The sequence below is a fragment of the Aotus nancymaae genome, unplaced genomic scaffold, assembly GCF_030222135.1.
Source record: "Aotus nancymaae isolate 86718 unplaced genomic scaffold, 86718_ANA_hifiasm-v0.15.2.pri h1tg000057l, whole genome shotgun sequence".
Classification (NCBI taxonomy): Eukaryota; Metazoa; Chordata; class Mammalia; order Primates; family Aotidae; genus Aotus; species Aotus nancymaae.
Window position 1 is genome coordinate 10002501 of NW_026988471.1, and position 11185 is coordinate 10013685.

Consider the following 11185-nt stretch of genomic DNA (forward strand, 5'->3'; position numbering starts at 1 on the left):
TGCCCAGGCTGGACTCAAAATGCTGGGCTCAGGTGATCCTCCTGCCTCTGCCTCCCAAAGTGCTGGGATCACAGGTATGAGTGACCATGCCAGGTCAAAATGTTACAATGTTAAAGAAATTTCTATCTATTCCTGTCTTTTCAGCAACTCTGAAGTTGATCATATCATTTCTTCCTTTTAATTTGTTGATATAGCAAATTATAAGTGAGACAGGCCTGTGTTCTCAAGTAGTGTGTGTACATGCCATCTTAGCCACATTTTCATATGCTTACTTTTAAATAGAATTTGGAAGACTTCAAACAGACCTTTCTGGAATAACTAAATGGTACCTTTCTGCTGGAAGGAGTGTACGCCACTGTTGATTGTTTTACTGCTGAATCCTCCATCACATAGCACTTTTAATATTCAAATCACTTTCAAATATGTTAGATCACTTAATTTTTCATGGCATCACTAACTAGAAAGTAGGAATCATCCCCATTTTGTAAATAAAGGCCTAAATCAATGGCCCATCTATGGTCATACATATAAGGGGCAGGACAGCTCTCCATTTCCAACCTTTTCCTATTATACCATGCTGGTGCTTTTTAGTGCTCAAGATAAAGCGCTCCTATATGCCACAGGCATGAATGAACACTTACGGTATTCAAGATTTACACTGCATTTGAATCATAGATATGGACATTGTACGAACTTAACTGTGAATTTTACTAATAGTGAAGCCACTAAAGGGTTATCATGCAGAGAAAAGATTTGACTTGTGCTTTCTAGAAGGAGTATTCCAGTTGCCATGTGGAATGTGGATTGGGAGAATTATCAAGAGTGGTGTCACAGACACCAAGATACAAGTGGGAGGGGCCTCACTAACAAATGCTACTGGGAGATAAAGTAGCGAAGATTGAAAACCATCTATTGGATTTAGTGACAAAGAAATCACTGGGAGCCCTGGCAGTTGTGGTGGAGTGAAAATAAGAAGCATCCAGTCTGCAGAAGATTGGAGAGAATACAGGTAGCTCTTTAAGCAGGTTTCATTACAGAGACCAGAGGCAGGCAAATATAGAAAACAAGGAAGGCTTCTCTTTAAAGATAGGAGTGATCTAGAAGGGGAAGACTTATGCAGAATGGGAGAGGTCCAAGATAAAATACAGCGAATATTTGAATAAAATGCCAGAAGTCATGGGAACCCAGTCAGTGATGGAGTAGCCTTTGATAGGATGAGCTCCTTTTCCATTTCAGGAGGTGGGAAAGGATGCCTGTGATGGGAGGCCAGGCCAACCAAAGTGGGGCTGCTCCCTCAATAACAGTGTTGTCCAGCATGATCGCCACCAGCTACATGTGGCTATCCCAAAATGAGATGTGCTGGTAAAAAGCATGATGAATTTTGAAGACTTAACAGAGGGAAAAATGTAATCTCTTTATCATTTTTCTTTTTTTTGAGACAGAGTCTCGCTCAGTTGCCCAGGCTGGAGTGTAGTGGCGCGCAATCTTGGCTCACCGTAACCACCATCTCCTGGGTTCAAGGGATTCTCCTGTCTCAGCCTCCTGAGTAGCTGGGATTACAGGCACCCATCATCATGCCCAGCTAATTTTTGCATTTTAGTAGAGATGGGGTTTCACCATGTTGGTCACGCTGGTCTTGCACTCTTGACCTCAGGTGATCCACCCGCCTCAGCCTCCCAAAGCGCTAGGATTACAGGCATGAGTCACCGTGCCTGGCCTCATTATTATTTTTCATTTTGAAAACACATGTTGAAATGATCTTAGATATAGAGTAAATACATTAATTTCACCTGTTTCTTTTGGCCGTTTTAAATGTAGCTACTAGATAATTTTAAGTTACATACATGTTTGCATTGTATTTCTATTGGATAGTGCTGCTCACTAATCATTTCATTGCTGAAGAAAAGGTGAAGTAGAGTTTGACATGTTTAACAAAGCAAGTAAGTAAAAAAACATGAGCATTGACAGTCATAACTCTGAATAAGCTTCAAAGTAAGACTGAGTCTGGGTGTGGTGGCTCAGGCCTATAATCCCAGCACTTTGGGAGGCTGAGGCAAGTGGATAACCTGAGCACAGGAGTGTGAGACCAGCCTGGGCAACATGGCAAAACTCCATCTCTTATAGAGAAAAAATACAAAATACAAAAATGCAAAAATTAGCTGGGTGTGGTAAGGTGCACCTGTAGCTGCAGCTACTCCGGAGGCTGATGTGGAACCCTGTCTCAAAAAACAAAAAAGAGGATAGTCCTCTAAGACATCTACTACTTAAAAAAAAAATTTTTTTTTTGTAAAATTGATATGAATTTGGTATTAGTTCAATTCATTGAGCCCATTGTGAAATTTTCAAAAATGGAAAAGCAGGCCCAGCACCATGGCTCAAGCCTGTAATCCCAACACTCTGGAAGGCCGAGGTGGGTGGGTCACGGGGTCAGGAGTTCAAGACCAGCCTGCTCAAAATGGTGAAACCCTGTCTCTAAAAAATATAAAATAAAATTAGCTGGGCGTGGTGGCGGGCACCTGTAATCTCAGCTACCTGGGAGACTGAGGCAGAGAACTACCTGAACCTGGGAGGCAGAGGTTGCAGTGAGCCAAGATCGCACTACTGCACTCCAGCCCAGGTGACAGAGCATGATTCCGCCTCCAAGAAAAAAAAAGGAAAAGCAAAAGAATAAGTTACAGATTTTTCTACTTAAGACTTAATTTTCTTTTTTTTTGAGATGGAGTCTTGCTCTGTCGCCAGGCTGGAGTGCAGTGGCACGATCTCGGCTCACTGCAACCTCTGTCTCCTGGGTTCAAGTCATTCCCCTGCCTCAGCCTCCTGAGTAGCTGGGATTACAGGTGCACGCCACCACGCCTGGCTAATTTTTTGTATTTTAGTACAGATAGGGTGTTACCATGGCCAGGATGGTCTCAATCTCCTGACCTAGTGATTCGCTCGCCTTGGCCTCCCAAAGTGCTGGCATCACAGGCCTGAACCACTGAGCCCGGCCCTCTACTTAAGAATTTTCAAATTACTTCAATGTAACAATTTTTAATGGCTGAACCATTTAGTCAATCCACTACTGACTTTCTCACTAACAGCCCAGCACGGAAAATTCTTGTATTTTCCTCCTCCTCTCAAATTAGCATGACTGTTTCCTCAAGATAGATTCTTAGAAGAGAGATCGGGAGTATGGCCAACATTCTCAGATACCTGTCCAACTATACTCCAGAAACTGGGGTCTTTTTTTTTTTTTTTTTTTTTTGGCAAGACAAAACAATAACACCTGCGTGACTCTACCAGGCATTGTTCTAAACATTTTGCAGATATTAACTCATTTAAGAACCCTATGTGGTATGTGTTATGATGCCCATTTCATGGACCAGGAAATTTTAACACGGAAAGGATAACTCGCCTAAGATCATATAATTAGATAGACCCAAATTTCTAACAGAAGGGCCGGAGAATGCAGTGGTATAATCCCACAGAGCATCATCAGGTAGACTGTGGCAGAATAAGGTACTATCACTTCTCTTTGCCAACCAAGGACAGCAATAAAATCAGTCCTCTCCTCTTCATGCTGTTACAAGCGGGTTGCAGTCATCTGAAAGGACCAGGGTTTTTCATCTTAGGAATGTTCTTCCCACACTCATTATTGACAGTATCAACGCAGACTTGGGTTATTTTTCATTTTTCTAGTAGTGGTGATGGACCTTCGTTCGTCTTTAAATTTTGCCTAGTTTATTATCATAAGAGCCTCCACTGCTTGTACATGGCTACCCAATGAAAACGTTATGATTAAGGTTTGAGACTAAAATTCCTAAAAAGGCAACGTGACCTAGCAGGGTTAGAAGGAAACCAAACATACTACTGAGAAAGAACAGACAAAAGATGTAGACATCCTGACTGCATAAAAGTAGCCAACAACTACCTCCAACCTCCAAGAACACAAAAAAAACCCTGGGCTCACTTAAGATGACAAAGTAGGTCAAAGCTGACCAACGATGCTCTGTTTCTAAAATTCACATCACCATTCCACTCAGTGATAATGAGCACCAATGGGAAATTGGACCATCCGAGCGAGTGTCTAGAATCTATGTGAGCAGATGGCTCTGCCATCTGTGGTTTTCCATTCCTCCACGGCAGTTAAGGATGTTATAAATTCACATCAGTAACATCTCTGCCCCACATCTGCTAGGAGTCGTCCACGGTCCCAGAGCAGTCGTCTAGAAACCGAGAGGTTTCCCAAAAAGGCTGCCATTTATTAAAGTGAGTTAATTGATAGACTCACAGACTCTTTCAGGGTCTAGTCTGAATTCACTCATAGGAAACTAAACAGACTCAAATCTTTTCCCCTCGTCTACTCTCTCCACAGTAATATGGCAAATATTTACATCTTTTTAAACACGTGCTAGCTGGGTGAGGTGACTTACGCTTGTAATCCCAGGATTTGGGGAGGATCACTTGAGGCCAGGAGTCTGAGACCAGCCTGGGCAACATAGTGAGACCTTGATTCTAGAAAAAAATTTAAAAATTAGTCGAGTGTGGTGGCGTCTGCCTGGATCCCTTGAGACCAGGAGTTCCAGGCTGCAGTTTCAGGCTGCAGTGATCAATGATCGAAACAATGCACTCCAGCCTGGGCGACATAGAAGACCCTGTCTCAAAAAACAAGCGAAAAGACATGCATGTAGTAACTCATTAATCCTCAGGACAACCCTAAAGGAGTACTATTATCAACCTCTAAAATGGTGAGCACTGTTGAAAAGGCACTGGCACAGAATGGTTAAGTAACTCGCTCCGAGTCACACAGCCAGTCAATAGGGGGCAGGTGGTCTGAGGCCAGAGCCGAAGTAAAGGACTCTCAGAGTCAATGCTGTGACCAGGGTGAGCCCGGGAAGGACAGACCCCTCAGCCTCGCCGACCGCAGTCTCTGAAGCATTTACAGAATTTCTAAGAGTCCGGGTTCCAGTTCTTTATTAAGGAGTCCTATCACCTGTGAAGCGCCCCTGCGTCTTAAGCCCGGTTTCTGGAGGGCACTGTTCCCTTTCTAAGGCAACTATGGGTCTTTATTTCAACACTGAGATCTAATATTTCAATTTTTAAAAGTAGGAGCTGCATAAAACAGGTAGCAGAAACGAGCTGCAGTGCAGGGCGCCCGCCACCCTCCGTCCCCACGCAGGAGCTCGAGAAGACGCTCAGAACAGGGTCCCCTGGGGTTCGCTCGGAATACCGACCCCCTTCCCGGGATCTGGCCGGGGCTGGGCTCCGCAGTTATCCCGCCCGGCTCCGGACCCAGCGCCCGACTCTAGCGCACTAGACTCCCGCTCCCGGCTCACCGCCCCGCGAGGCTGCGGAAGCCCCTCCCCACGGGCGCCCTCGTCTCCCGCGCACCGGCGTCCTCGTGGAGAGCGAACACCTCCGCCAGGGCAACCTCGCAGCTCCTTTGGACGCCGAGGCCCACGCCTCTCGCCCGCCAGGCTCGCTTCCGGCCGCCTCCAGGCCGCGGCCCGCCGGGGAACGGCCTAGAGATTCGAAATCTTTCAGGCCGAACCCCGCTCTCCGGCCTCCCGCCGCAGGCCCGCACCTACCGAGCCCAAGGAGAGCCATGCCGAGCGCCGGGCTACGCGCAGTCCCACCGCCGCCGCCGCCGCCGCCGCTTCAGCCTTGCCGCGTGCCGCGCGCCGCGCCCCCGCGCCCCCGCGCCCACGTCCCGCCCCAGGCCGGTCCGGTAGTCCGCCGGGCGGCCGCGCGGCGGCGGGCCGGAAGGCGCTTGCCACGCCGTGGCTGCGGCTCATTGGTCCTGGCGGACTTCGCTCACTCTCATAGCCAATGGAAGGAGGCCGGGTAGAGGTTACCGGTTTGTTTTTTTTCCACGGGGGCGGTGGCGAGCAGCGGAAGGCGGGGCCTGCTGGGGGCGGGGATGGCAGCCTGGGCTCGAGCCCCTCTAAGCCGCGCTAGTCCTAGTCCGGGTGCTGCTCTGAGGGGAGTCCAGTACTGGGCGTTTATACCTCAGTTCCTTATTCTGCCCCCCCACCCCTCGCCCTCCCTTTCCCCTGAGCGCTCCCCACCCTCTTTATCCCGGGGGAGGGTGACTCGGCCTCAGGGCATCCACAGTCCTGGTAGCTGACGGGAATTCCTCTTGTGCCCACTAATATTCCGTGGACACGCATTTGCCCCGCACGCGCGGTCTGCAACGTAATTCGACGTTTGTATTTTGTTGAATTACTTTGAAAGTTTTTCTGTCCGGAGCACATGGCTCTGCAGAGCCTTCTCCTTTTCTGGAGAACCCCAGGGACTTAAGCGGCATCCTTGCTACAGGGTCCCCACTTTGTCCTAGGGGGCGAGGGGACTGGCAATACGCTCACATGGGCGTGTGCTTTGTAAAATATGCAAAAGTAAAAGAAAAGTATTTGGCCAGGCGCTGTGGCTCACGCCTGCTATCCCAGCACTTTGGGAGGCCGAGGTGGGCGAATCACAAGGTCAAGAGATTGAGACCATCCTGGCCAACAAGGTGAAATCCCATCTGTAATAAAATACAAAAATTGGTTGGGCGTAGTGTCGCGCGCCTGTAGTCCCAGCTACTCAGGAGGCTGAGGCAGGAGAATCACTTGAACATGGGAGGCGGACGTTGCAGTGAGCCAAGATCGCGCCACTGCACTCCAGCCTGGGGACAGAGGGAGACTCCATCTCAAAAAGAAAAAAAAAAAAATATATATATATATATATACACACACACACACACACACACACACACATATATACATGTATGTATATGTATATGTGTGTGTATATATATACACATATATACATGTATGTGTGTGTGTGTGTGTGTGTGTGTGTGTGTGTGTGTATATATATATGGGGGCAGGCTGGCCCGATAGGGCCCACTGCTGGCTTGAACTCCTGGGCTGCAGTGAGCCTCCCGCCTCTGCCTCCCAAAGTGCTGGGATCACAAGCATGGGCCACCATGCCCTGCAAAAGTAAAATCTTTTTTTTTTTTTTTTGAGGCAAAGTTTTGCTCTTGTTTTTTCGGAGATGGAGTCTCTCTCTGTTGCCCAGGCTGGAGTGCAATGATGTGATCTCGGCTCACTGCAATATCCGCCTTCTGGATTCAAGTGATTCTCCTGCCTTAGCTTACCAAGTAGCTGGGATTACAGGCGCCCAACACCACTTTCAACTAATTTTTGTATTTTTAGCAGAGACAGGGTTTTGCCATGGTGGCCGGGCTGGTCTTGAACTGCTGACCTCAGGTGGTTCTCCTGCCTTGGCCTCTCAATTGTGGGGTTTACAAGTGTGAGCCACTGGGCCTCCTAAACCATAATTTCTAATCTTGTGACTAATGTTAGTCTAGTTCCCAGGCAGAAGAAGATCTGCTTTAGGAAAGGGCTATTACCGTCTTTGTTTAAACTATAAACTACAAACTTGCCTCCAAAGTTAGTTCACCCTATGCCCAGGGATGAATGAGGACGGCGTGGAGGTTAGCAGCAAGATGAAATCAGTTACGTTAGATCTCTTTCACTGTCTCAGTCATAATTTTGCAAAGGCGGTTTCAAAGCAGCAAAGGCTGGCCCCTGCCGTCACAGACCTCACAAAACACAAATAAACGAATGAATAAATAGTTACAAACTATGCTCATTACAGTAGCAGGCAGAATAATGGGCCCCTGAAGATGTCCATGTCCTAATCCCCAGAACCGGGGAATATGTTACATTACTTGGCCAAGGGGAATTCAGTTGGCAGATGGAATTAAGAGTTGCTGGTCAGCTGACCTTAATTTAGGGAGATTCTCCTAGATTATCTGGATGGGCTCTGGCATCATAGGGGTCCTTAAAAGTGGAAGAGGAGGAAGGACCGGGTGCGGTGGCTCACCCCTGTAATCCCAGCACATTGGGAAGCCGAGGTGGGCAGATCACGAGATCAGGAGTTTGAGACCAGCCTGGCCAATATAGTGAAACCCCGTGTCTACTAAAAATACAAAAATTAGCCAGGCGTGATGGCATGTGCCTGTAGTCTCGCTACTCGAGGGGCTGAGACAGAAGAATCGCTTGAACCCAGGAGGCAGAGGTTGCAGTGAGCTGAGATCATGCCACTGCACTCCAGCCTGGGTGACAGAGTGAGACTCCATCTTAAAAAAAAAAAAGAAGACGAGGAAGGCAAGAGGCAAGAACACAGAGAGTAGCATGAGGAGGACTCCACCTGGTGCTACTGGCTTTGACAATGGAGGAGGGACCGTGAGGCAAGGAATGTGGATGACTCTAGAAGCCAGAAAAGCAGAGGAAACAGATTCTCCCCTAGAGCTTCTAGAAGGAATACAGCCCTGCTGACGCCTTGATTGTAGCACAATAAAACCCATGTTGGACCGCTAGCCTACAGAACTGTAAGGTAATAAATGTGCCTGGTTTTAAGCCTCTAAGGTGGTGGTAATTTGTTGCAACAGCCACAAGAAACAAATGCAATTGCTAAGAAAGAGAAAAAAACGAGGGGCTGTGATAAAAATGCTAGGGACCAGGGGAGAGGTGACAGTTTTCAGCAGTGTGGTCAGGGAGGCCTTCGAAGATCTAAAACTTGAACGGAGCTAAAAGGAGGGAAAGGGAAAGTTGACTGGTTTTCATGGAGATTTAAGAAGTGAATGACGGTAACAGCTCAGCATCATGCTTGATGCATAGAAAGCATTCAAAGTGTAATAACTGTGGTTGTGAGATCTGCACACAGTTGAGGAAAAAATATAGCAACTGAGAGAAAAAGCCATGCACCTTCCTGCCTCCAGGCCTTTGCTCGTGCTTCGTCCCCTGTCTGGAGCACCTTTCTCCTTGGTTCCTGCCTAGTGGAATCCTGTGCTGGTGTGGAGGGCGATAAGGTCAGGGGGTATTCCAGTTCCTTCCTCAAGGGCTTTAATTTCATTCTAAGCAAATGCACTGAACATGAGAATGTCTCCCGAGGTGTTTATTCCAGTCCAGCCCCACCTGCCTCCTTCTCCTCTCCTCTCTAGGTGAAAGGGGTGTCATAGGAATCTGGGGTGGAGGGCAAGGGGAGGCCAGTGGCATCATGGAGTCACCCAGCTTTGGGAGCTGGAAATTATAAGAAAATAGAAGGAAAAGGAACCTTCTGGTTTACTCCTTAACACCCCCACCCCACGTTAAAAAAACTCTGAGGAGGCCAGGCACAGTGGGCTCATGCCTGTAACCCCAGCACGTTGGGAGGCCGAGGTGGGAGGATCACTTGAGGCCAGGAGTTTGAGACCAACCTGGGCAATATAGTGAGACTCCATCTCTACCAAAAAAATTAAAAAGAAGGAAAAAATTAAAATTAAATTAGGCAGGTGTATAGTGGTGCATACCTGCAGTCCTGGCCACTTGGGAGGCTACAGGGAGCCGTGATCGTGCCACTGCACTCTATCCTGGGCAACAGAGCAAGACCCTGTCTCCGAGAAATACAAATAAATAAATAATAAAAATATATTAAAATTTGGAGAGAAGCACATGCAAATGTTATTTATTATTTATATTATTTACATTATTTATCATCATCATTATTTTCACTGTATGAAGTAAGGTGGGAATTTGAGTTACTAATTCTGTTCATTATCCTAGAAACAAAATCAGTGTTCCTGGACTGTTCTTTCCAGCCCCTGAAATCATCCAGCTCATTCTTTTCCAGTTGGTGATCAGGGGTCTGCAGGAAGAATAGTCTGTTGTACTTTAAAATATGATTGTTGTCCCTTCTGTCTCTTCCAGGGCCAGTGGCCTGGAGCTGCGTTTGATGGGCCCAGCTTGCAGCCATGGCCAACAGGACTTGCTGAAATGGTCTCAGATCCTGCTCACCCAGCCTCGCCCACTCTGTGCTTAGGTACTGAGCACCCAAAGAATATCCTGAGTATGTGCCCCCAGCTCTAGAAGTCAAGGAACTTTGGTTATGTAAAGTGTTTTCATCTTCTTTTTTTTTTTTTTTGAGACAGGGTCTCGCTCTTGTCACCCAGGCTGGAGTGCAGTGGTGCAATCTCGGCTCACTGCAACCTCCGCCTCCCGGGTTCAAGCAATTCTCCCACCTGAGCCTCCTGGGTAGCTGGAATTACAGGCGCCCGCCACCATGCCCAGCTAATTTTTGTATTTTTAGTAGAGATGGGTTTTCACCATGTTGGCCAGGCTGGTCTCGAACTCCTGACCTCAGGTGATCCGCCCGCCTCGGCCTCCCAAAGTGCTGGGATTCCAGGCATGAGCCACTGTGCCTGGCCCTTCCAGTCTTTGTTCTTGTGTCAATGTGTATATGGATCATATTTCATGTATGGGCTTGTATTTTTTTAACAGCGTTTTATTGAGTGTTTCCCATCATAACATAAACTTTAATAACTTGACTTTGTTATTATTCTAAACGTCTTACTCATGAATAACCGTTGTTCCTTTAACTAGTCCCGTTGCCAGATGTTTCATTTCCCTTTCTTGTTTTCTTGTAATAGTGCACTGACCACTGTACTTGTCGTTTGTATTTGGTTACAAGCAAAATCTGGCTCAAGCAAGCTTAAATAGAAGAAGGCTTGTGTGTTAAGGACAGGGGCTGTCTCACAGAGCCCAGGGCAGGGGTCTAGCCTGTCTCCAGGCAGAGACCGGAACCAGGCTGTGAAAGCTGTAAAAGGCTCTAGGCACTGGGCTGTGAGCTCACTGTCACTCATTCCTCTATCTCTTAGCACATGTGCTCCATTCTTTCTTCTTCCACATGGGGGGCGACCACTGTTTCAGGTCCCTAGCGCTGCCATACAAAGTGCCACATAGTGAAAACTTCAGAAATGTATTGTCTCACAGTTCTGGAGGCTGGAAGTCTGGAATCAAGGGACTGGCCAGGCCATACTCCCTCTGAAAGCTGGGGTACTCTCTCCTTGTCTCTCCCAGCTTTTGGTGGGTCTTCTGGCAGTCTTTGGCTTTCCACGACTTGTGGATCACATGCCTGAGCTCTGCCTCGGCCATCAAAGGGCATTCTCCCAGTGTGTCTCTCCCTTCCTCTTTGTATAAAGATACCAGACCTGTTGGATTAGGGTCTGTCCTACTCCTGTGGGACTGCTTCTTAATTAATTACATCTGCAAGAAGCCTGTTTCTAAGTCAGGTCACCTTCTGAAGTACTGGGGGTTAGGAGTTCAACATATCTTCTTGGGGACACAATTCAACCCATAACAGCCAGAGTCCCACTTAAGGGACAAACTAAGAATGAACACAA

The 11185-nt window shown here is 47.5% G+C and overlaps 1 protein-coding gene across 1 annotated transcript in view; it reads right to left on the reverse strand.

Moving 5' to 3' along the window:
• The window catches only part of PDIA6 (protein disulfide isomerase family A member 6), a 27754-nt gene extending 22063 nt beyond the window's left edge, over positions 1 to 5691 (reverse strand). Inside the window, exon 1 of the mRNA XM_012438840.3 lies at positions 5568 to 5691. Within this exon, the coding sequence (XP_012294263.1) occupies positions 5568 to 5586 (19 nt within the window). The 5' untranslated portion in view covers positions 5587 to 5691. The remainder of the gene's footprint in view (positions 1 to 5567) is intronic.
• Positions 5692 to 11185: the final 5494 nt, after the last annotated feature.